Below are 27,061 nucleotides of genomic sequence, written 5' to 3' on the forward strand. Positions count from 1 at the left end.
ACCATCACCACCTCCCCACCCTTTTTAATAGCTGCATAGTATTATATCATGTAGGGTTATCATCATTTATTTAACCAGTTCCCTATTATTAAACAATTAGGTTGCTTTCGATCTTCTGCTACTAGGACTAATTTAGTAGTTAATAGTCCTGTACATAAGACATTTTACATATGTCTGAGCAGCATTGCTGCTTAATACATTCCCAGAGGTGGATTCTTAGGTGAGAAGATTTTTACATTTGTAATTTAATAGCTATTGTCAAATTGTTCTCCCAAGGGATTGAGCCAGGTCCTCCACTAACCTGTTAGGAAAGTGCCTATTGGCTCAAAGTCTTATCCATAGAATTTTACCAAATATTTGGATTTCTGCTAATCCAGCAGGAAGAAAATGTTGTTATAATATAGTTTTAATTCATATTTCTATTCTGAGTGACATTGAACATTTCTTGTGTTTAAAAGCCATTTGTACTTCCCATTCTCTGTTCCGTCTACTTTAGATTGTCAGTTGTTCAGTTTTTCTTTTAGTGATAAGAATATGAGATTGAATAGTAGTGTTTAATAACTTCTTAATAATGAATTGTTAACATCCATAGCCTATTAGTAAAACATTTTACAATATACTTAATAAAATATAATGATATTAAATTTGATCAGAACTCTAATGACTTTCACATCATTACAAAATCTTCAAATCAAAGGTTGGATTAATTGATTTTTCAGATTTTTAAAAGTCAAAGTAAAACCAGGCTAATCTGAGTTTTTGAGCATTAGAATGTTCTAAAAGTAGTTTAATAAGTGAAATAATAAGAATTGTTCCCTCTAGAAATGTTTTACATTTGAGAGATATGTTTTGTTCCACAAATAATGACATTTCCAAAACAATTTGATGGGAGCAGGGGAATAATTATTTAAAATTTAGACTACCTCAGAAAATCCGGATTTATGGCTACAAAATGTATGTTGTCCCACAGATAAGAATGATAAACACATTCCTGGATAGATGACAGGATGCTCTTATTATTCATTTGGTGCAGCTTTCTTGAGAAGTAAAGAGTATTCAAGTATTTTTTTAAAACTTTGCATACCCATCCTTTTTCTCTGCCTCATCACAAACACTTCGACCTTTTTGCTTCTATCGTTTGTAATTTTCAGGTGTTATACCCTATGAACAATTAATGAGGGAAGTAGTTAAACTTTACCAAATGAGTGAAGTAATAAAATGGGCCAGTAGTTTGTTTATGTTTTGTTAATTTATTACCAATTTAAAAGTCTGGCTTTATTTATGCAATGAAAAATGTATTTTTAGAGTTGCATCAGTATGGAGAGGCATCCAGCACACGTCCGTCAGGTATGATGTCATTCCAGGACATTCTTTGGTACTCCGTTTTTCCGTCTTACCAGCCAACTAAATTTACCTTGATTAAATAATAATTTGGGTTTTCTTTTTCCATTACCAAAACATTGAGCTGCATGCCATTTTCAAGTTAGCCAGTTGTCACATTTTAGCAATCTTAATATTGTTTGTATGCTTGCTTTTTAGATGTTTCTAAATTTTTATATTAAAAAAATTGGCTTACTGATTTTTTAGATAATATTTAGCCTTTCCAAAGTTATTGAAAATGTTCTGAATGCTTTCTACCAAAATCATCTAATTGTAAATAACTAAAATTTTGTCACATGTTCCCAAATTAGTTACTTTTAAATTATTAAATTATTTTAATATGCATCCATCACATTGTGTTTTACCACACTAATAATATAATGTATCTGCTGTGTTACTTGAATATCTTCTTGGTTACATTTATAGAAGTATGATAACAATGTTATTTTGACTAATTTTGTGCTTTTCTGCTTGTTAAAGTTCACCTGCTGATTAATGCCAAGTCAGTTCTTCAGTAGACAAAGTTTGTATTTTTATAAATATGCATGAAAAAGCTTTTTTAAGAAAGTAATCTGAACTTGCCATCAAATACTGAAAATGCTTAACTTATTAGGATTTACATTGAAGTGAATAAGCAGAATATTCTAGTTATTGGATCCAGTTATTGGATCAGTTATTGGAGATAACTAATAGTGGTAACTTACTGGCATACTTTTATTAACAAAACATATTTAAAAGAAGTTTGTATAGTTTAGTGACTTTAAATTGAGAAATAGTTTCAAAGTCTTTTCAGTGTTTTTCTTACAGTTAATTTAATGTTAGTTATTTCAATCAAAGCAAGATGATTTCAGAAAAGTATTTTCCACACAAATTTTGGTCAGTGTAAATCTGTGATTATAAAACATATGTTACCAGTGATGAAAATTAGGTTTTTAATTTTTTTTTTTTTTTGAGCTACTAAATATATTTCAGGTCTGACTTCAACATCAATTTTCATTGTTTAATTTTGATTTCTGGGCTCTTTCAAAAAGCAACCTCCCCCCAAAAAAGTCCTGTTATATCTGAAATATATGCCTTAAATCAGCTGCATATATTGTTGCTGGGTATTAATCACCAAGTGTCATTTAATTGAACAAAAATTATGCAGAGTTAGAAAATCATGTGAAAAGGTGGGGAGAAAGTATAAGAATGGTGGAGTAAAGTGATTATCAAACTGTTGGTTTAAGATTAGACATTAATGTAGAAACAAAGTTTTAATTGTAGTACTAATATTTTCTTTTCTGATGCCAAATTATGCATAATAATTGATTTTTATTTGAGTGGGACAAGGTCCTTATTTGAAGTACTAAATAAATTCTCAATTATAATTAACAATTTGAAAAAGATTTTAAAAATCTAGTGACAAATGCTACATCCATACTACTTTAAATTGTGCTGTGTGTTTTAGGTATTTGTGAAATGTCATTTTGATTATAATCCATACAATGATAATCTGATACCCTGCAAAGAAGCAGGATTGAAGTTTTCAAAAGGAGAAATTCTTCAAATTGTAAACAGAGAAGATCCAAACTGGTGGCAGGTTAGTATGCTTCTCATAATTTCCACAAGTGCTTTTTTGTTTTCAATCTTAGATCTGGCCGATATTATTCAAGAAGGTATTAGCATTTGTTCCAATGATTTTTCCTACTTGGACAGCTCCAGCTTCGTGGCTGCTCATTTTGTGGACAGAAAAGATCAAATTGAGAGGGACTTTGTGAGTAGCTGTTACTAAATGCAAAATTAACTAGCCTGTGGAGATACTCCATTGGTTTAAGGATTAGAATAGTTGGTTCTTCCACATGAGTGTTTGTAATAAAATATAGTATTGGTCAAGAACAACTTACTTGGGGTCATCCCTTCTCAATGTTTATTGTTTTAACTAGAAGTCTTTTACTATGTGTGTAGTAGTGTCTTTCTCTGTTGTCTCCTCTCCCCCTATATACATTCATGGCAAAAAACACAAATTTCTTAAGCTCTTAAATTTGTTTCCCTACCTCTCCTCAGTTACTTAGAAATGAAAGTTTAGCTTATGATTAGTGTTAGTTGGTCTTGGATTAAAATATGTGTATATGGAAAGGGATTTTGTTATCACCATATTTTCCCCTACTACACCTTTTAGAAATCTCTAGCAGCAGAATTAAGTCTTATTTTGTAATTGTTTACACTGTCCAATACCAACAGTATTCAGAGCTGGAGAAACTGACAAGTCAGAAAGTCTAAAATTCCTTAAACTATCAGAACAAGTGATTAAAAAGGAAGGTGTACCAGGAAAGGACCCAGGACCTAGCACTATAAACTCTAAATTAAATGGAGATACTAGTAACTCACATTAGCTCTGTTAAGTTATATTGATTGATTTCTAAGGGGGAGTGAATAACAAGAGTGAAAATAGTCTTACTAATGTGTCCTTAAATTTAAATGAAGACGTTATTATATACAAGTGCATTATGCAGTGAGAGAACTAAAACGTAAGTAAGTTTAAAAGAATCCATGAGATCTAGACGTTTCCACTGAATTTCTTAGAACTCTCTTCAAAAAACACTTTCTGTTTTCTTTATTGAACTTTTCCAGGAAATCTTTCTTTTCTACCCCTTTCTGTGAATGTTGTCTCTTCGTTTCCCTCTCCTCCTGTCACCATTATTTCAGTCTCTTCTTGCATTTGGTGATCTGTTACTTTAATTCTATTTTTTAGGATTTTAATGGCTAAAAATGATAACCAAATTTTTCAATGCTAGTTGTAAATATAAAAAACCCTAACCTCGTGGGATAAGTCTCTAGCACACAGTTCTTTAGTCAGTATTTTAAAATAGCACTTTTTTGGATTTCAAAACTTAGTTTCTTGACAGTAGATGTAGTTTTACCTATTTTAAACTTAGGATATTAAGATTCTATCTCTCTAGTAAGATTAAGGTTGATAGTAAGTACCTTATTAAGGGTGCTAATGAAATGTTCTTTTAACACATAAAATAGTATTTATCCTTTCTGTTCTCAGACTAACTTAACATTATGAATAAAAAGTTGCAGTAATTTAAAGATCCTCTATACCTTTGCATTTTGGCCCCAAAATTTTGATACCAGATGGCAGAGTGATTAGGTGCCATTTGATTCCTTAGTGCTAAAGTGTTTAAATATCTTAACTGACAATGCCATGGATTTACATCTTAAGGTCAGTTTTGAAGAGCTAATGTGTTATATTTTTACTGACTATTGATTGTCCTCCTCATTAGAATATGGTCTTAAATTTTGGTCACTGAGATATGCAATTCATTGATTTGATTCTAGGCTAGCCATGTAAAAGAGGGAGGAAGCGCTGGTCTCATTCCAAGCCAGTTCCTAGAAGAGAAGAGAAAGGCATTTGTAAGAAGAGACTGGGACAATTCAGGTGAGGAGCTCAACACAGAGTGTAACAAGTAGTCCTTTGTGGTGACCTTTCTTTTCCTCTTTCATCCGAATCAGCAAAAGAATTTATTTAAAATATATTTGAAATTAATCCATCCCATCTACTTTATTGTATCTCTCTCAAAAGTAAACGTTTTGATCCCTGTGTGCCACCTGCTGGTATATAGTATCACGATTTAGTGGCTCAACTCACTTCTGCCCCCTTCTGCTTTGCAGGACACAACACTGGAAAGGTAATTCTCCCACCCCTATAGAATACCACAGGGCAGTTTTATCATATTCTGACATACTGTTTTAAGTTATATTTCTCTTGTCACCCTTCAGGACCTTTTTGTGGGACCATAAGTAGCAAAAAAAAGAAAAAGATGATGTATCTCACAACCAGAAATGCAGGTATGTTTTAAATACTTTCTGAATGGTCCAAATGAGATAGCTTTATATCATTAATTAATGTGGCATAAACTCCAAATATATAATTTTAAATGAAAGTAATTCAGATTACTGCCCGATTGTAAGGGGCTGTCACTTGAGCACATAGTGCAATATAATATGCAGATTATTTTAATTTTTACATTATATATACTCATACAGTTACCAAGGTGTTTTCTTTATGAGTATAGTTCACAGTAAAATGGATTGGTTAGGATTTATTCTTGTATTAATGAAGGAACAAACTTATTAAAACTATTTATTCAGAGAACTTTGATGGTAATTTATGTATCATTTCTAAAGAAATGCCTCGGGCGCCTGGGTGGCTCAGTGGGTTAAGCCGCTGCCTTCGGCTCAGGTCATGATCTCAGGGTCCTGGGATCGAGGCCCGCATCGGGCTCTCTGCTCAGCAGGGAGCCTGCTTCCCTCTCTCTCTCTCTCTGCCTGCCTCTCCGTCTGCTTGTGATCTCTCTCTGTCAAATAAATAAATAAAATCTTTAAAAAAATAAATAAATAAATAAAAATAAAGAAATGCCTTTAGGAAGATACTAATAGAGTTATGATTAAGGGCAACTATATTCTGCCTTAACATTGTCCATGATACTTTTGGGAAAATAGTACTGGACCAAAAAGATCTTAGCCTGATCTAGTAGGATTCTCTCTTAAATCTTTTAGACGTAAAGAAAGGTAAGTATGACAGCTACCATAGTTATTCTTTTCAGTTCTAGAGGCTGATAGGCATGAATTGCAGCTCTTTGAATGAGAAGGCCTTCTGAAAGGAATTGATAATTTTAAAGTACTTTCTAGACTTCAGAGCTGCCTCTATACCAGTTATAAACTAAATAGCACACTATAAGGGAAATAATACATAATAATAAGAAGAAGAAAATAGACTCTCCCTTAATATTGGTTTAATCTTCTGTGGAGAAATTATGCAAAGAAGGAGTTGCTGTTAAGATAATAACCTAAGGAAGAAGTGTTATTACTGCAGATTGAGAGTTATAACCCTAATAACAGGTAATGTACTATTTCAAATCCACTTTGTCCTTATTATTCATTAAATATATGTCCTTACAGCTTTTTTGCAAAATAGAAAACTTGCAATTTTCTCATTGAACAAGATTTAATTTTGGAATGTGTTTTGACTGAAAATAGTTTGGCTCCAACATTTTATACATAAATTCATAATCTTAAAATGTAATTATCAGTGTATTTTTATGCATTTTATTTAATCATACTGGTATTTGCTGAGTCAATACACAGGATGTTTTCATTTATATGATTGGAAGGGCATACTCATTCTGTGGGACTTATTTAAGCAGCCACACTAGGTGTACTGACATCTTTTATGTCTGATACACATTAGTGGCTGAACAAATTACTTAAGGTAATTTGCAGTTTGATTATATATATTAAAGGAACTACTTCTACTGAGAATTGATTAAAAAAGCCTAGATAGATGGATAGAATGTATGATAAAGATAAAGCACAGGCATTTTCTTGCTTAGACAAATTTTTAAGAGCAAATGGATAGAAGCAGATGTTTAAATCAAGATAAAAAATAGTTTCTTGAACTTACCACATTTATAAAAACGAATCTATAGTAAGTTAGTACAATTCAAGGGATATTTACCTGTCAGAAAACCAAGCCCTTACTGAGCAGAATTGCAGAGGTTTTTCATCCTTCTAAAAGATAACTGAGTATCACAATTCTCCATTTCCTTTTACATTTAGAATTTGATCGTCATGAAATCCAGATATATGAGGAAGTAGCCAAAATGCCTCCTTTCCAGAGAAAGACATTAGTATTGATAGGAGCCCAAGGTGTGGGACGAAGAAGCTTGAAAAACAGGTTCATAGTGTTGAATCCCACTAGATTTGGAACCACAGTGCCATGTAAGTTTTCTCTTTTTGCTGTTTAATTGGCATCAAAGAGTAGGGTAGGGCAGATTATTATTTTTATTCCCAAATAATTTTTTATTATGCCAGTGGAAATGAACAAGTAGAAGATACTGAAAAACTCAGTGACTCTACAGCTGTCTTGAACTAGTGCTATAGCTCTGTTGGCTTGCTGCCCAGTGGCAGTTGCTTCTCCAAACTCTTTAGTATAGAAATGCTGGTTAAATGCAAGTGTTAGGAGTTGTGGCAAAATCAGCATTAACTTTGTATTTTCTTGTATAACTGATGTTTATCTGAAAAAATGTTTTGGTTTTTTTGTTGTAGTTGTTGTTGTTTTTACTCATTTTAGTGTAAAGAGAAGAGGGAAACCTGGATCCTCAGACACCCCCCGCCCGCCATCCAGTGTGGCCATCCCTTTGTGAATTTTGTGCATTCTCACTTGTACCTCTATCCTGCAAGGTCATTAACCTGATTTTTGATAGCACATCAACAGCAGTTCATCTTCCTGAGCAGGCAGCATTAATTAAAGTCACAAAGGTTGACATATAAAATAAAAATAATACTGATGAGAAGTATAAAATTAAGTAAGCCAAACATTCATTTTATGATCTTTGCATTCTTTCCCTATTGGCATATTTATAGGGAAAATTAAGTAATGATGTCAGAAGTGTGCTTGATAAGAATAGAACCACATCAAGGAGTTAGATGATATCATAGACTTTTTATAAGGACCAGTATACATTTGTCTTTGTTTTAGAAATATGTGGGAATTTACATACTCTCTCCCCTGAACAATGGAGGAGACAAGCCAGCATTGTCTTTATAATCTCTTTCTGTGCCTCAATTGCTGACGAAGCCCCTTTTGGATTAACAGTATTTCTTTAGGTATATTAATGCCATTAAGCTGTTCTGAGTTCTTAGCCTAATGTCATTCCATCTCTTTTAGATGAATTTTAGAGTTTCTCTGCTTTTATCTAGTATGGTTTGAGGTTTAACTTTCAGTGAGTAATCTTATTGTTGAAATTCTTACGGATTTCTTAGGGGAGTAATAACCATGTGCTATTTGTAATCCCTTCAGTGTAAGGCCTTGGATTCCATTGTAGGCACTGTAAGTCACTAAATTCAGACAAATACTGGCTAAATAGCTAAGAAAATAAAAACTTCGTTGTGACCAAAGTATTTCAAGTATTTCAAAGTATTTTGTTTCTCATCTTTATCTAGTTAATACATGTACTTTAATCAAGGAGTTCTTGAAGATATGTAATAGAAAAATTAACTGCCTATATTGCTGTACCCCACCTGCTTACCAGAAACATTTGCTTTTTCTTATTTGTTCCTGTTTATTTTGGAAGTCTTCCATATTTCTTTTTTTTTTAATTTTACTTTTTATAAACATATATTTTTATCCCCAGGGGTACAGGTCTGTGAATCGCCAGGTTTACACACTTCACAGCACTCACCATAGCACATACCCTCCCCAATGTCCATAATCCCACCCCCCCTTCCAACCTCCCTCCCCGCATCAACCCTCAGTTTGTTTTGTGAGATTAAGAGTCACTTTGTCTCCCTCCCAATTCCATCTTGTTTCATTTACTCTTCTCCTACCCCCTTAACCCCCCATGTTGCATCTCCTCTCCCTCATATCAGGGAGATCATATGATAGTTGTCTTTCTCCGATTGACTTATTTCGCTAAGCATGATACCCTCTAGTTCCATCCACGTCGTCACAAATGGCAAGATTTCATTTCTTTTGATGGCTGCATAGTATTCCATTGTGTATATATACCACAGCTTCTTTATCCATTCATCTGTTGATGGACATCTAGGTTCTTTCCATAGTTTGGCTATTGTAGACATTGCTGCTATAAACATTCAGGTGCACGTGCCCCTTCGGATCACTACGTTTGTATCTTTAGGGTAAATACCCAGCAGTGCAATTGCTGGGTCATAGGGTAGTTCTATTTTCAACATTTTGAGGAACCTCCATGCTGTTTTCCAGAGTGGTTGCACCAGCTTGCATTCCCACCAACAGTGTAGGAGGGTTCCTCTTTCTCCGCATCCTCGCCAGCATCTGTCATTTCCTGACTTGTTCATTTTAGCCATTCTGACTGGTGTGAGGTGATATCTCATTGTGGTTTTGATTTGTATTTCCCTGATGCCAAATGATGTGGAGCACTTTTTCATGTGTCTGTTGGCCATCTGGATGTCTTCTTTGCAGAAATGTCTGTTCATGTCCTCTGCCCATTTCTTGATTGGATTCTTTGTTCTTTGGGTGTTGAGTTTGCTAAGTTCTTTATAGATTTTGGACACTAGCCCTTTATCTGATATGTCATTTGCAAATATCTTCTCCCATTCTGTCAGTTGTCTTTTGGTTTTGTTCACTGTTTCCTTTGCTGTGCAAAAGCTTTTGATCTTGATAAAATCCCAAAAGTTCATTTTTGCCCTTGCTTCCCTTGCCTTTGGTGATGTTCCTAGGAAGATGTTGCTGCGGCTGAGGTCGAAGAGGTTGTTGCCTGTGTTCTCCTCAAGGATTTTGAGGGATTACTTTCTCACATTGAGGTCCTTCATCCATTTTGAGTCTATTTTCGTGTGTGGTGTAAGGAAATGATCCAATTTCATTTTTCTGCATGTGGCTGTCCAATTTTCCCAACACCATTTATTGAAGAGGCTGTCTTTTTTCCATTGGACATTCTTTCCTGCTTTGTCGAAGATGAGTTGACCATAGAGTTGAGGGTCTATTTCTGGGCTCTCTATTCTGTTCCATTGATCTATGTGTCTGTTTTTGTGCCAGTACCATGCTGTCTTGATGATGACAGCTTTGTAATAGAGCTTCAAGTCCGGAATTGTGATGCCACCAACTTTGGCTTTCTTTTTCAATATTCCTTTGGCTATTCGAGGTCTTTTCTGATTCCATATAAATTTTAGGATTATTTGTTCCATTTCTTTGAAAAAAATGGATGGTACTTTGATAGGAATTGCATTAAATGTGTAGATTGCTTTAGGTAGCATAGACATTTTCACAATATTTATTCTTCCAATCCAGGAGCATGGAACATTTTTCCATTTCTTTGTGTCTTCCTCAATTTCTTTCATGAGTACTTTATAGTTTTCTGTGTATAGATTCTTAGTCTCTTTGCTTAGGTTTATTCCTAGGTATCTTATAGTTTTGGGTGCAATTGTAAAAGGGATGGACTCCTTAATTTCTCTTTCTTCTGTCTTGTTGTTGGTGTTAGAGAAATGCAACTGATTTCTGTGCATTGATTTTATATCCTGACACTTTACTGAATTCCTGTACAAGTTCTAGCAGTTTTGGAGTGGAGTCTTTTGGGTTTTCCACATATAGTATCGTATCATCTACAAAGAGTGATAGTTTGACTTCTTCTTTGCCGATTCGGATGCCTTTAGTTTCCTTTTGTTGTCTGATTGCTGAGGCTAGGTCTTCTAGTACTATGTTGAATAGCAGTGGTGATAACGGACATCCCTGTCGTGTTCCTGACCTTAGCGGAAAAGCTTTCAGTTTTTCTCCATTGAGAATGATATTTGCGGTGGGTTTTTCATAGATGGCTTTGATAATATTGAGGTATGTGCCCTCTCTCCCTACACTTTGAACAGAGTTTTGATCAGAAAGGGATGCTGTACTTTGTCAAATGCTTTTTCAGCATCTATGGAGAGTATAATATGGTTCTTGTTCTTTCTTTTATTAATGTGTTGTATCACATTGATTGATTTGCGGATGTTGAACCAACCTTGCAGCCCTGGAATAAATCCCACTTGATCGTGGTGAATAATCCTTTTAATGTACTGTTGAATCCTATTGGCTAGTATTTTGGCGAGAATTTTTGCATCTGTGTTCATCAAGGATATTGGTCTATAGTTCTCTTTTTTGATGGGGTCCTTGTCTGGTTTTGGGATCAAGGTGATGCTGGCCTCATAAAATGAGTTTGGAAGTTTTCCTTCCATTTCTATTTTTTGGAACAGTTTCAGGAGAATAGGAATTAGTTCTTCTTTAAATGTTTGGTAGAATTCCCCCGGGAAGCCATCTGGCCCCGGGCTTTTGTTTGGAGATTTTTGATGACTGTTTCAATCTCCTTACTGGTTATGGGTCTGTTGAGGCTTTCTATTTCTTCCTGGTTCAGTTGTGGTAGTTTATATGTCTCTAGGAATGCATCCATTTCTTCCAGATTGTCAAATTTGTTGGCGTAGAGTTGCTCATAGTATGTTCTTATAATTGTCTGTATTTCTTTGGTGTTCATTGTGATCTCTCCTCTTTCATTCATGATTTTATTTATTTGGGTCCTTTCTCTTTTCTTTTTGATAAGTCTAGCCAGGGGTTTATCGATCTTATTAGTTCTTTCAAAGAACCAGCTCCTAGTTTCGCTGATTTGTTCTATTGTTTTTTTGGTTTCTATTTCATTGATTTCTGCTCTGATCTTTATGATTTCTCTTCTCCTGCTGGGTTTAGGCTTTCTTTCTTGTTCTTTCTCCAGCTCTTTTAGGTGTAGGGTTAGGTTGTGTACCTGAGACCTTTCTTGTTTCTTGAGAAAGGCTTGTACTGCTATATATTTTCCTCTCAGGACTGCCTTTGTTGTGTCCCACAGATTTTGAACCGTTGTGTTTTCATTATCTTTTGTTTCCATGAATTTTTTCAATTCTTCTTTAATTTCCTGGTTGACCCATTCATTCTTTAGAAGGATGCTGTTTAGCCTCCATGTATTTGGGTTCTTTCCAAATTTCCTCTTGTGATTGAGTTCTAGCTTCAGAGCATTGTGGTCTGAAAATATGCAGGGAATGATCCCAATCTTTTGATACCGGTTGAGACCTGATTTAGGACCGAGAATGTGATCTATTCTGGAGAATGTTCCATGTGCACTAGAGAAGAATGTGTATTCTGTTGCTTTGGGATGAAATGTTCTGAATATATCTGTGATGTCCATCTGGTCCAGTGTGTCATTTAAGGCCTTGATTTCCTTGTTGATCTTTTGCTTGGATGATCTGTCCATTTCAGTGAGGGGAGTGTTAAAGTCCCCTCCTATTATTGTATTATTGTCGATGTGTTTCTTTGATTTTGTTATTAATTGGTTTATATAGTTGGCTGCTCCCACGTTAGGGGCATAGATATTTAAAATTGTTAGATCTTCTTGTTGGACAGTTCCTTTGAGTATGATATAGTGTCCTTCCTCATCTCTTATTATAGTCTTTGGCTTAAAATCTAATTGATCTGCTATAAGGATTGCCACTCCTGCTTTCTTCTGATGTCCATTAGCATGGTAAATTCTTTTCCACCCCCTCACTTTAAATCTGGAGGTGTCTTTGGGTTTAAGATGAGTTTCTTGTAGGCAACATATAGATGGGTTTTGTTTTTTTTATCCATTCTGATGCCCTGTGTCTTTTGATTGGGGCATTTAGCCCATTAACATTCAGGGTAAGTATTGAGAGATATGAATTTAGTGCCATTGTATTGTCTGTAAGGTGACTGTTATTGTATATTGTCACTGCTTCTTTCTGATCTACTAGTTTTAGGGTCTCTCTTTGCTTAGAGGACCCCTTTCAATATATCCTGTAGAGCTGGTTTGGTATTTGCAAATTCTTTCAGTTTTTGTTTGTCCTGGAAGCTTTTAATCTCTCCTTCTATTTTCAATGATAGCCTAGCTGGATATAGTATTCTTGGCTGCATGTTTTTCTCATTTAGTACTCTGAATATATCATGCCAGCTCTTTCTGGCCTGCCAGGTCTCTGTGGATAAGTCTGCTGCCAATCGAATATTTTTACCATTGTATGTTACAGACTTCTTTTCCCGGGCTGCTTTCAGGATCTTCTCTTTGTCACTAAGACTTGTAAATTTTACTATTAGGTGACGGGGTGTGGACCTATTCTTATTGATCTTGAGGGGGCTTCTCTGAACCTCCTGGATTTTGATGCTTGTTCCCTTTGCCATATTGGGGAAATTCTCTCCAATAATTCTCTCCAATATACCTTCTGCTCCCCTCTCTGTTTCCTCTTCTTCTGGAATACCAATTATTCTAATGTTGTTTCGTCTTATGGTGTCACTTATCTCTCGAATTCTCCCCTCGTGGTCCAGTAGCTGTTTGTCCCTCTTTTGCTCAGCTTCTTTATTCTCTGTCATTTGGTCTTCTATATTGCTAATTCTTTCTTCTGCCTCATTTATCCTAGCAGTGAGAGCCTCCATTTTTGATTGCACCTCATTAATAGCTTTTTTGATTTCAACTTGGTTCGATTTTAGTTCTTTTATTTCTCCAGAAAGGGCTTTTATATCTCCAGAGAGGTTTCTCTAATATCTTCCATGCCTTTTTCGAGCCCGGCTAGAACCTTGAGAATCGTCATTCTGAACTCTAGAGCTGACATATTACCAATGTCTGTATTGATTAGGTCCCTAGCCTTTGGTACTGCCTCTTGTTCTTTTTTTGTGGTGAATTTTTCCGCCATGTCATTTTGTCCAGATAAGAGTATATGAAGGAGCAAGTAAAATACTAAAAGGGTGGCAACAACCCCAGGAAAATATGCTTTAGCCAAATCAAAAGAGATCCCAAATCGTGAGGGGGGAGAAAGGGGATAAAAAGAGGTTCAGAAAGAAAAAAAAAAAAAAGAAAAAAAAGAAACAATTAAAAAAAGAAAACCAATAAAGAAAAAATATAAAAAGGAAAAAATATATATATATATTAAACTAGTTAGAAAACATTAAAAAAGAAAGGGTAAAAGTTAAAAAAAATTTAGCAGAAGAAGAAAAAAAAAATCGAAAAAAGAAAAAAAAATTAACTGCAAGGCTAAAGAATCATGGGGAGAAAGCCATGAGTTCCGTACTTTGCTTTCTCCTTCTCTGGAATTCCGATGCTCTCCTTGGTATTGAAACTGTACTCCTTGGTAGGTGAACTTGGTCCTGGCTGGGTTTCTTGTTGCTCTTCTGGGGGAGGGGCCTGTTGTAGTGATTCTCAAGTGTCTTTGCCCCAGGCGGAGTTGCACCGTCCTTACCCGGGCCGGTCTGAGTAATCCGCTCGGGTTTGCTTTCGGGAGCTTTTGTTCCCTGAGCGCTTTCCGTAGAGTTCTGGAAGACGGGAATGAAGATGGCGGCCTCCGGGTCTCCGGCCCGAAGGAGCCGAGAGCCAGGGGCCCCACTCCTCAGTGCGCCCTCAGAGAACAGCACCCAATTACTCCCGTCACCCTGGCCTCCGGCCGCGCTCCGAGCTGACCGAGCCTGTGACCGGTTCAAAGTAACCCCGACCTTAGAGCTTACTCCTCGGCTCTGTCTCTGTAGCCGGCTTCCCCGCTCTAATACCTGTAGGCTCTGCGACACTCAGACACCCCCAATCCTTCTGTGACCCTGCGGGACCTGAGGCCACGCTGACCCTGCGTGGGCTTCACCCCGGTTAAGCCTCTGGAGCGATGTCCCTCAGCGAACAGACTTTTAAAAGTCCTGATTTTGTGCTCCGTTGCTCCGCCGCTCACCGGGAGCCGGCCCCTCCCCCTGCAGTCTATCTTCCCGTCGCTTTGGATTCACTTCTCTGCCAGTCCTACCTTTCAGAAAGTGGTTGATTTTCTGTTTCTAGAATTGCTGTTCTTCTTCTCTTCGATCTCCCGTTGGATTTGTAGGTGTTTGCAATCTTTAGATGAGCTATCTAGCTGATCTCCCACTACCTGAAGTAGTCTCAGCCTGCTACTTCTCCGCCATCTTGACTCCTCCCCGTCTTCCATATTTCTTAATAATGTCATCCTTCTGCAGTTTCTTGCTTTACCCAGTGTAAACTCGTCTGTTGACTTCCTGACTCTCTTCCCAATATAAAAATAAGTTTAGTTTTAGTTCATTGAATTTTACTTCCTTGAACAGCTTCTTTCTCTCCTCTATCCAGCAATTGATGGAGTTCCTTTTCTTCCTGTCTTTAACTTTATTTTAAACCAAAGTTGTCCAGGAAGTCATATTTATTTTCTTGGAGATCTCGGTCTCAGAACCATAGATCTTCCTGCTTCAGTGAGGACCAGCTGCTTTCCATTCTGGCTGCCCCACTGTTAACATGGGCCTGTTTCCCTTTGTTGTTCTCCTGGGTTGACAGTAACTTGTTATGCTGGAATGTATCCTCTTGTAACTTCATAAGAAATAGTATATGAAATATAATTTATTTATCTTTGTATTTGAAGATATGTATTTTGCCATATATTTGATTGTTTAACCAAGAATAGAAATTCAAGATAGTAAAACTTAAAAGATGTTACTCTTAAATCCAGTTCTGTTGAGGCCAGTGCCTTTGTAATCTTTGTTCTTTAACACGTGACCTTATCTTTCTTTCACAGACATTCAGGATCTTTTGTTTGTTTCATTTGTTGTTTTTCAGTATTTTGAAATGTAATAATGATGTGCCTTCCTGTTCATCTTTTTAAATTCCTTGTGCTGATGATCAGTGGACTCTTCAGACTAAAGATTCATGTCCCTCAATTCCGGAAAATTATTATTTCTTGAATGATTTCTCTATGTTCTGTCTGTTTACTTTTTCTAGAATCTCTTTTGGCTGAATGTTGAGCATCCTGGAATCATCTCCTCAATGTCTTTCTCTCTCTATCAGTCATGTTGTCTCTCCCTTTATCTTTTTATTTTACTCTTTAAAAGATTACCTTGACTTCTTTATTTTCTCTTCCATCAATGTTTTATCATGAGTAATCTTATTTTTCATTTTAGGATTTTCTGTTTGTTGAGGGCTATATCTTAGGTATCTCTAAGAATAGTAAATAGTGTATTCTTTTTTAAGGTTTTTCATCTATAGCTGAATTACCTTTGCTTTCCTCTGGATTACTTTGTCTGTTTATGGTATGATTGTGTGTGTTTTCCCTTTTATGCTAGAGGATTTTTTCTTTTATGCACTGATCCTAGACTGTACACCCCTGCTTAAGTAAGTGTTAAAACTGGTTGGAAGCTCCATGTACTTGAGCAGGTCTTGGCAACTGGCTGAGCTTTATTTTGTGAAATGGGCAAGGAGACAGCTGTTTTGTTGGAGGAGCCAAAAAGTTGGCATAAAATATTTCTGGGGCAGGGATGCTTGGGTGGCTCAGTTGGTTAAGCATCTGCCTTCAGCTCAGGTCACGATCCCAGGGTCTCGGGGATCCAGTCCCACATCAGGCTCTCCTTCTCCTTCTGCTTGTGCTCTGTCTGTCTCTGTCTCTCTGTCTGTTTCAAAAAAAAAAAAAAACCCTTAAAAAAATTTTGGAGAGGAGTTATTTAATTTTCTAGAGAAGAGTTTTCAGGTATCCTCCCCTACTGAGACTGTTCTCTAACAAGATTAAGAGGGAGAAGGTATAGATTAACCTGCTCCATATGCATAATTACTCCACCAACTTCAGTTTTTAGTTCCTTGCTTCAAAGTCCTAAATCTCTTCAGTGTTCTGGGGATAAAGTAGTCCTCTCATCCATAACTCTCTAACACTTTATTCTTCCTTAATTTCTTTCAGTAGTATTTGTAGTTTTCAGTGCACAAGTTGTATGTTTTTTTAATCAAATTTATTCTTAAGTATTCTAATTTTCCTAATTTTCTTTTCAGATTGTTCATTATAAATGTATAGAAATAGTCCTGATTTATTTTTTAAAAGATTTTTCATTTTATTATTTGAGAGAGAGAGAGAGAGACAGCAAGAGAGAGCATGAGAGAGCAAGAGAGAGGAGAGGAAGAAGCAGGCTCCCCACTGAGCAGGGAACCTAAAGCAGGACTCAATCCCAGGACCAGAGCCAAAAGCAGATGCTTAACCAACTGAGCCACCCAGGTGCCCCCAAATACACCAGATTTTTGTGCATTAATCTTGTATCCTTGTAATCTTGTAACCTTGCTGAACTCGTGTAATTTTTTGGTAAATTTCTCAGGATTTTCTGTACGCAAGATCATGTTATCTGTAAGTAGAGGCAGTTTTCCTTATTCCTTTAAACTGGGTGCCATTTATTTCTTGTCTAATTGCCCTGATTAGAACCTCCAGTGCAGTGTGAAAGTGGCAAAAGTGGACATCCTTGTCTAGTTCATGATCTTAAAGGGATACTATTAAGTCTTTCATCACTAAGTTTGATGTTAGCTGTGGTTTTTTTGTAGATAACTTTCATCAGGTTAGAGAAATTCTCTTCTATTCCTAGTTCACTGACTTATCATGAGAAGGTACTATATTTTTCCAGATGTTTTTCCTTTGTTTATTGAAATGGCATGATTTTTGTTTTTTATTCTTTTACATTAATTGTGTTCCTGTGGTAAATCCCATTTAGCCATGGTGTATGATCCTTATTTTTGCTTATAGAATCAGTTTGCTAGTATTTTGTTGAGTATTTATGCAGCTATATTCATAAGAGATACTGGTCCATAAATTGCATTTCTTATGATGTTAACCATGTTGATAATCGTGGTAATACCGGACTCATACATTGAATTGGGAAGTGTTCCTTTCACTTCTATTTCTTTTAGAAGAGTTTGTGAAGGATTGGTGTTAATTCTTCTTTAAGTGTCTCAAGCTTGAAGCCATTCAGTCCTGGTGTTTTTTTGTAGGAGGTTTTGATTACTGATTCAGTCTTATTATTTATTATAAGTCTGCTGAGGCTTTCTGTTTCTTTTTAATGGGTTTCAGAATTTTTGCAGCACCCATGGTAATATCCCCTCTCTTATTTCTGATTTTAGTAATTCAAGTCCTCTCTCCTTGGTCAGTTTCCCTAAAGATTTGTCAATTTTGGTGTTTTTTCAAAAAACCAGCATTTGCTTTTGTTGATTTTCTATATTGGTTTTCTGTTCTCTGTTTAATTTCTTTTATAGTCCTTGTTTTTTCTTTCTTTTTCTGGGTTTAGTGTGCTATTTTTGCATTTTCTTTAGGTGGAATGTTAGGTTATTGGATTGAGATTTTCGTTCCTTTTTTTTTTTCTTAAGATTTTATTTATTTATTTGAGAGAGAGAATGAAAGAGAGCATGAGAGGGAAGAAGGTCAGAGAGAGAAGCAGACTCCCCACTGAGCAGGGAGCCCAATGCGGGACCCAATTGCTGGACTCCGGGATCATGACCTGAGCCAAAGGCAGTCGCTTAACCAACTGAGCCGCCCAGGCGCCCGAGATCTTCATTCTTAACCCACTGAGCCACCCAGGCGCCCCCGAGATCTTCATTCTTAATAGGCATTTGCAGCTATAAAGTTCCCTAGAAGCAACTGTTTTAGCTATATTTTATAACTTTCGGTGTTGTGTCTTTGTTTTCATTCATCTCGAAAACTTTTCTAATTACATTTGTGATTTCCTTTTTGACCCGTTGGTTGTTCAGGAGCATATTGTTTGATTTCCACATTTTTTTGCATTTCCCAAATTTCTTCTGTTACTGAATTCCAGTTCATTCCATTGTGGTCAGAGAACACTGTATGATTTTACTTTTTTAAAACTCATTGATGGGGCACCTAGGTGGCTCAGTCAGTTAAACGGCTGCCTTCAGCTCAGGTCATGATCCCAGAGTCCTGGGATTGAGTCCCGCATCGGGCTCCCTGCTCAGCAGAGAACCTGCTTTTCCCTCTCCCCTGCCTACTTTTGCTCTCTGTCAAATAAATAAAATCTTTTAAAAATTAATAAATAAATAAAACTCATTGAGACTTGCTTTATAACCTCAGGTATGGTCCATTTGGGAGAATGTTCCAGGTATACTTGGGAAGGATGTGTATTATGGTATCATTGGGTAGAGTCTTCTACAAATGTCTGTTAGGTCTAGTTGGTTTATAGTATTGTTCAAGCCTTTTATTTCCTTGTTGATCTCCTGTCTATTTGTTCTATCCATTATTTCAAAGTGTGGTATTGAAGTTTTTGTTGATTTAGTTATTTCTCCCTTCAATTATGTCAGTTTTTGCAGCATGTGTTTTGAGAACTCTGTTATTAAATCCATATATGTTTGTATTTTTTTAATCTTTTTGATGGATTGACACTTTTATCATTATAAAATGTCCTTTGTCTCTAGTAAAGTTTTTGTCTTTAAGTTTATTTTATGTGATATATGTATGGACACTCCAGGTCTGTTTGTATGGGGTATTTTTTAGACCTTTTACTTTCAGCCTACTGATTTCTTTGAATCTAAAGTGTGTCTTTTGGGGACAGCCATATTGTTGGGTCATGGTTTTTTGTTTAAATCCATTTTGCCAGTCTCTGCCTTTTAATTGGAGTATTTTATCCATTTAATGTAAATGTCCCTCATCATGGGTTTACCTGGTTGTTTCCCCATGATTAGGTTCAGGTCATGCATTATTAGAAAAGATAAATCATGCTTTACCGTTCTCTGAACATTACATAGTAGGTCCGTCTTGTCAAATTATCCCATTACTGATGAATTTAACTTTGATTATTGATTTAGGTCATGTCTGATAGATTTCTTCACTGTAAAGGGTAACTTCTTCCATTTGTCATTAATAAGTCATTTGTTCAAAGATACTTTGAAACTGTGTACTTATTCTCCTCAGCAAACTTTTACTCAATTGTTTTAGCATCCATCAAATTAATCCAAATTCATCCATCATTAATTTAAAATCTTTTCCTGAATTTGGGGTAACAGTTACCAGGCCACTAAAATCCTTTCTTACAATTGTTTGAATACACATTCATTTCTTAGTATCCTTGCAGTTAGCTATTTTGACTAATTTGTTTCTGGCAAGTATATAACTAAGTGGTTTGTTGGACGGCTGAGCTCTTTGGGAGTACAAACAGGAAAGAGCTTCATTTTCATCTAACCACTGACTTCATCCATGCTCTCTCACATTTTCTTTCTCTACTTTCCTCCTTCCCTTAGAAGATTCCGTAACTTTGTAGTCACTTTCAGGTATAAGAACTGTGCCATTTTGCTTAAATAAAACCCTATTTTGGGGTGTTTTTAAAAAAAGGCTACTCCAGTTCATAACTTCAGTGTTACATCCAATTCACTGTTTCTCCCTTCCTCACAGCTCATTTCTGATCCTTGGCTTGAGACCTATATTCTGAGGTGAACAGTATAGTTTGTTTTATTACTCTGCCTTCACATCCTGCTCTGCTACTTCTGGTTTTCAGGGTCAGGACAGGAAGAAGTGGGGATCAAAGGCTGTCATGTAAAATTTTGCCTTGTTGAGACTAGAGTTCTTTTTGTCACAAATGTCCAAATACTGTCTCTTCATTAAGGCCTCTTGGTAGGTACTTTGGAGACCTCCATACTTTGCCATTCCCTGCCCAGGATAGTATGATCTCCAGCTGTCCCCTTGAGACTAATGCCAAGCCCCAATCCCATACTTAATGTTCTCTTTTGCTTCATTCTCTACCCTTCATTCTGTCTTTCTGTGCAAGATACCTTCAGTACAGTTCAGCCACTCTATCTTTTGAATACACAAACACAGACACACACTCTCACACACACATATCCCACAGGAAACTCATTCTTGCTTTGTCAAACAGTGAGAGTACAACTGCTGCCCCACTGCTACAGTATGTCATAATGGGTTTTCAGAATTCATCAGGGAGAATCATTTTACCATGGGGTAAAGGAGAAGAAAATAAAGTATTCTGCCCTGAACCTACAGTTCATAACCTCAGCAACTCCTTTCTGAGTATATATAATAAGATAGAGATAGGTGGACAGATGATCCTAGGACCAAGTTGGCCACTTTTTAGTAAACTCTCAAAGAGAAAGCTATAAATCCTTGGCATTTCAGCTTCTACTTGGGACTTGAGGGATACTGTGAGATTGCAAAAAGGAAAAAAGAAAACACACCTTATTCAGTGTTCTATTTACTAATACAATGAACATAATTAAAATAACTTCTAATTATGGAATTATGACCATATTATTCATATGAAAATTTCCATACTTTTTCTCCTACTGAACACACTGGTCTTTCTTTTCTTCAGATTCCTCAAACTTATCATTCACACCCTTTGTTCTTGTTGGTCCCTCAGCATGAAACACTCTGCCTCCCAGATCTTCAGATTCTTAAATTTTTCTTTTTATTCAGATATCACTTTCTCATAGGACATTACTAAAGTAGCCTCCCCAGTAAACATAACATAAACAGTTATGTTTTAACACTTAAATTCTTATTTTTTGACTATTCACCCATCTCTACATTCAAGAATATGTCCCACGAGAACAGAGAGCTGCTCTGCCTTTTGTACTTCTGTAGACTCAGAATCTAGAATAGGGTCTGGCACTTAGGATATACCCAAGACATATTTGATGAATAAATGAACGAACATTGTAATATGAGCTTTTTCCTCACAAGTTATTGTCATTATATATTTTTATATAAATATTAATCCTACAACAACAATAAAACAGGCAACCCGATTCAGAAATGAGCAAAGAACTTGAATAGACATTTCTCCAAACACTATCTATAATGGCCGATAAGCACATGAAAGGATGCTGAACATCACTAATCATTAGGGACTTGCAGATCAAAACTCCAGTGATATACCACTTCATACCCATTAGGAGGTGGTATTACGCATTAAAAAAAAATAGATAATAACAAGTACTGGCAAAGAGGTGGCGATATTAGAACACTTGTATATTACTGATGGGAATGTAAAATGGTATACTTCTGTAGAAAACAGTATAACAGTTCCTCAAAAAAATAAACAGAGCATTGCATATGATCTAGTAATTCAACTTATAGGTATATACCCAAAAGAATTAAAAGCAGAGACTGAGATATTTGTACATGAATATTCATAGCATTATTTACAATAGCCAAAAAAAAATCATTCAAATGTCCATCAGTGCATAAATGGGTAAACTAACTTATATGTACAGGCAATGGAATATTATTCAACCTTAAAAAAGAATGAAATTCTTATCCATACTGTAATATGGATGAACCTTGAAAACATGCTGAATGAAATAAGCTAGACATGAAAGGACAGATATTGTACAATTCCATTAATATGAGGTACCTGGAATAGTAAAATTCATAGAGACAGAAAGTGGAGTAGTGGTTACCAGGGCCTAGGAGAGAGTGTTTAATGGAAGTCAGTGTTTAATGGACACAGATTTCAGTTTGAGATGATGAAAAGGTTTGGAAATAGTAGTGATGTTACACAGCAGTATGAATGTACTTAATGCCACTGAACTATGTACTTAGAAATAGTTAAAATGATCAATTTTATATTATATATATTTTACCATGACAAACCTAAAAAAATTAATAACTTCTTAATATTCCAGTGTATAAGTATAGTGTTATTGCCTATTTATATGGTTTAGTTATGTTTGTTATAAGAGGTGATAAGGTGTGTATATATATAAATCTCAAATATAATATTATTAGATCAAAAAATATATATAGATGTTTCAATTTCTTGATTTCTTGGTGTCAAATTAATTTCTGGAAAGATGCTATTTTGCCTTTCAACAGTAAATAAATATTTTAGTGAGGATTCAAATCTAAATTTTTATATAGAAATTTTAGGTATATCCATACATCAGGGTAACTCTCACTTCTTCATATAATGTAGATGTGTTTTACATCTCTTTAAAACATTCTCATTTAAATAGCATCTAGCTTTTTTTTTTTTAAGTCACAGAATGCATCACAAAAAAGAAACACTGCAAAAGTGTGACAAGTTTGCCTAATTCCTGATATATAGTATTGTGCTGCATATTGTCGGATGGTATGGATAAGGAAGTCTCATAGGGAAGGTTGTAAATGCTGGCATTGTATTAAATTGATTTTTCTTGGGTCGCCTAGGTGGCTCAGTTGGTTAACCATCTGCCTTCAGCTCGGGTCTTTGTCCAGGGGTCCTGGATCCAGCCCCGAGTCTGGCTCCCTGCTCAATGGGGAGCCTGCTTCTCCCTCTCTCTTTGCCTCTCTCCCCTGCTTGTGTTCTCTCTTGCTCTTTCTCTCTCGCAAATAAATAAATCTTAGAAGAAATAGATTTTTCTTTATATATTATTAAATGATCCTAAAATAGAAAAAATTATTAATCCGGGGGAATAGGCTACCTTAGGAATCAAGTTTGCTTTTTAACATTGACATCCTGAGTTTAATTAACAGAAAAATGTTACTTTGCTGTTTCCTCATTATTTGAAGAGCTATAAAAATTTAGAATTTTGCCATAGTGATTACATTCTAAGAAATCACATTGTTTGCTTAGCATATAAGCCTAAGAAGTGAGTTGTAGTCTAATTTCTCTGTCCTAAGAATGGAAAGGGAATTAAATATGTAGCAGTATAGTTGTTGGGTTTTGATTTTTGTTTTGCTTTGTTTTGAGTTTTCATTTGAGAATGAGATTATGGTTAAAATTCACTTGTAAATTAGGGGCGCCTGGGTGGTTTAGTCAGTTTGTTAAGCATCCGATTCTCGATTTCACTCAGGTCATGAGCTCTGGGTTGTGGGATCAAGCCTTGCATGGAACTCTGCCCTCAGCACTGAGTCCGCTTAAGATTCTCTCTCTCCTCTGCCCCTCCCCCTGTTCATATTCATGCTTGCTCTCCCTCTCTCTAAATAGATAAATGAAATCTTTTAAATTTTTTTGCTTGTAAACTAAAAACATTTGCTAAGAATTAAGATTCCCTCAACATGGAGGTGGTGATGGGGTTAATATGTGTGCTTTATACATATTTATTTCAAGCAGCACATTCCCATATATGATTTCACTATAGAGCTTCACCAAAAAACAGTGCTCTTTTAAAATTATATTCACAGATATTGAGCCAAGTCCTAGTATGTATTTATTTGGGAAGTTTAAAATTGCCTTAGACATACCTTAGACATACCTATGATGCCTTAGGCGTCATATCACCTTTGCTGAATAATTCCTGAAACCTTGGATACTACACATTTTTTAATATGAAAAGGCATCATAGCATCTTGCAGGTCTTTAACTTACTTTATAAATGCTCTCCACAGTTGTCTGGGATGATCACCTTAAAGACTGAGCCACAAAACAATAGGAGAAGAAAGGGAGTCCTATTGTGCCTAATGATCTCATTTATGAACTAGACCCTTATTACTGATCTTGAATTTCAAGTTCATTCTGTTCTCATAAAAATTTTCTTGATGTGCTATACTTATTACACAGTCAAAATAGTGTCAACTCTTGATCTGGATTACTTCTTAATTGCATGTGCCTAATGATTTCATCAGATATTCTGCATGTCTAAGTATTTGATTTTATATCTGATCTAGCCAAAATCAGGTTAAGGCTAAACTGTAGAATAACAGACACACACACAAATTACTTTCCTTCTTCCAAGCTAGTGTTAACAAATTGGAAGGGAGTATCTAACTGCATCTTTGCAATGTATGAAAGAGAATTTCCATTTCTATGCTAGCGCAAGTTGCAAAGGAACTGTATATCTCGGAAGTACTCAGAACTCTGTCAGACAAAAACAATCTTCTAAATTTTGACTTGGTCTGTTTACTGTTATTCTCTCAGAAAAAAAAAAAAAAAAACACTTTAGAGTAGAGGAAGTTAATAGAACATAGTAGCATCAAGTGTGGCTAGATCCACCACAAAGTTGCAGAACAGAATAGTTAACATTTCAGAATATCAGTAAGCAGGAGGCCAGAAGAAGGTGTGGTGTTAGGGTGAGGAGAAGGATAGATAATTGGTGGGTAAAACTGTGCTTCAGAAGATTGATAATACCAACTAAAAATAGAATTTGCTCACTTGTTGTGTGCTCTATTAGGAAGTGTTCAAGTGTATATTCCTTAAGGGGGATGCGGTGGCAACTGGAAAAGATATTCACTTACAGTATACCTCACACTTAGTAGGACTCATCATAATTAAGAATTTAAATTTAGGACTCTATGTAAATATATTTACTGTATGTAAATGTAAATATAAAGCGAACTTTATAAAGCACATTTTTTAAAATACAAATTGTGTATTGGGGACTACCTCTTAAAATATTCCTATAGGTCAGGGGTCAGCAAACTTTTTAATTCAAGGGCTACAGAGTAAATATTAGGCTTTGTGGGCTATCTGGTCTGTGGCACAACTACTACACCACGAATGAAACCAGGGATGATAAAACAAATGTGCCATTGCTGTGGTCTAATAATACTTAGTTTTTCAAAGTAAGAAGCAAACCAGATTTGGCCATAGGTCATAATTTGCCAACCCTAAACTAAATGGAAAAATCTTAAGCTACCCTGTGCATTTTAGTCTCAATTTTAATACCCTGTGTTCTCTTTGTATAAATTCTCAACATTATTTTAGTTACTTCACGGAAACCAAGGGAAGATGAAAAAGATGGTCAGGCATATAAATTTGTGTCACGGTCTGAGATGGAAGCAGATATCAAAGCTGGAAAATATTTGGAACATGGGGAATATGAAGGAAATCTCTATGGAACCAAAATTGATTCTATTCTTGAAGTTGTCCAAACTGGACGAACTTGTATTTTGGATGTCAACCCACAAGTAAGCTGCTCGAATTCCAAAGCTGTTTTTAAAATTTTAATTCCTGTGGAGTTTTGTTTGGTTTTATTTTCAGATTGTGAGGGTATCTCTTTCTATTACCTGTTTATGCGTCTGCAGCTAGTTAAATAAATCTCTGATCATGAATTAACCAGCAGAGGTTTGGATAGCAATACAACTTGATAGAAGTTTAGTATTTACTTACTTGCTCAAGTAATGTATAAATGCATGTGTTAGGAAATATTAATTTTAAAATTTCAGCAAGCTGCAACATAATAAAGTCGCACCCCTTCTCAACACACGTGCACACACACACACACACACACACCATTCTCTTCCTCTCATTTCTTCTCTCTCAGTGACCCCTTCTCATCCCTCCACACTCAATCCAACTTAACGTCCCTACTCAAAGAGAACTATTAATAGTTTGATATATATCTTTGTCATTTGAGTATGCCTTAAATACAGATATATACCTATATAGTTTTATTAGATTTTTTATGTTTTCTATTTTTCTTTTTTACATAAATAGGAAAATTCTATATAGATTCTTTAGCCTTTTTCCCATTAAACAGTATCTCTTGAAGATCTTTTCATGTCAGTTTTGTAGAGCTTTTTAGTTCTTTGTAACTGCTACATAGTGTTTCACAGTACAAATGTATATTAATTTATATAACCATTCTCAATAAACATTGAGATTATTTCTGCTCTTTCAATATTAACAGAATTGTACAAATAACATAGAAAGCATTTACATCACTCTTGATAATTTTTGGATCATTAAGTTCAATACTTTCCTTTGTTCAAGAGGATTAAAGGGTAGTATGACTGAGGTCAGAACATGGTTAATGGATCACTGTTTTAGAAACATACTGTATAGAACCGAAAGGATAGAAGGGGGCAAGTATTAAATTACATCCTTCATCCTTAGTGAGAGGGCAGATAGATTTTGAATAGTTAGCATTTATTATAAATTAAAGGGTAACATAATTCAAATTCTATTCCCATATAAAGGTGGTTTGTAATTTTTCTTCTACACAGGCCCTGAAAGTGCTGAGGACATCCGAGTTCATGCCCTATGTTGTATTTATTGCTGCTCCAGAACTAGAGACATTACGTGCCATGCACAAGGCAGTGGTGGATGCTGGTATCACTACTAAGCTTTTGACGGTGAGCAGTTCTTTTCAGGCTAACAATATTATTTCACTCCTAAGATTTTTTTCTTTTTTCTTTTGGGCATGTTTAATTCTAATCATATTTATGAAATAAATATACCATATGATATACTACAGAATAAAAATCCATTCATGAGGGACACCTGGGTGGCTCAGTTGGTTAAGCAGCTGCCTTCAGCTCAGGTCATGATCCCGGCGTCCTGGGATCGAGTCCCACATCGGGCTCTCTGCTCAGCAGGGAGCCTGCTTCTCCCTCTGCCTCTGCCTGCCATTCTGTCTGCCTGTGCTCGCTCTCTCTCCCTCTCTCTGACAAATAAATAAATAAAATCTTTAAAAAAAAAAAAATCCATTCATGAGATGTAGCTATG

The 27,061-nt window shown here is 35.8% G+C and overlaps 1 protein-coding gene across 5 annotated transcripts in view; it reads left to right on the forward strand.

Moving 5' to 3' along the window:
* The window catches only part of PALS2 (protein associated with LIN7 2, MAGUK p55 family member), a 119,181-nt gene that overhangs the window by 81,999 nt on the left and 10,121 nt on the right, over positions 1-27,061 (forward strand). For 4 of the 5 annotated variants that reach the window (XM_047694574.1, XM_047694573.1, XM_047694576.1 and 1 more), the window contains exons 6-12: positions 1,306-1,347; positions 2,828-2,959; positions 4,702-4,801; positions 5,143-5,211; positions 6,982-7,143; positions 25,319-25,521; positions 26,560-26,688. In XM_047694574.1, coding sequence (XP_047550530.1) covers positions 1,306-1,347; positions 2,828-2,959; positions 4,702-4,801; positions 5,143-5,211; positions 6,982-7,143; positions 25,319-25,521; positions 26,560-26,688 — 837 coding nt within the window. The remainder of the gene's footprint in view (positions 1-1,305; positions 1,348-2,827; positions 2,960-4,701; positions 4,802-5,142; positions 5,212-6,981; positions 7,144-25,318; positions 25,522-26,559; positions 26,689-27,061) is intronic. The other variant, XM_047694577.1, reaches the window with a different exon arrangement.

The sequence above is a fragment of the Lutra lutra genome, chromosome 11 (assembly GCF_902655055.1).
Source record: "Lutra lutra chromosome 11, mLutLut1.2, whole genome shotgun sequence".
Taxonomy (NCBI): domain Eukaryota; kingdom Metazoa; phylum Chordata; class Mammalia; order Carnivora; family Mustelidae; genus Lutra; species Lutra lutra.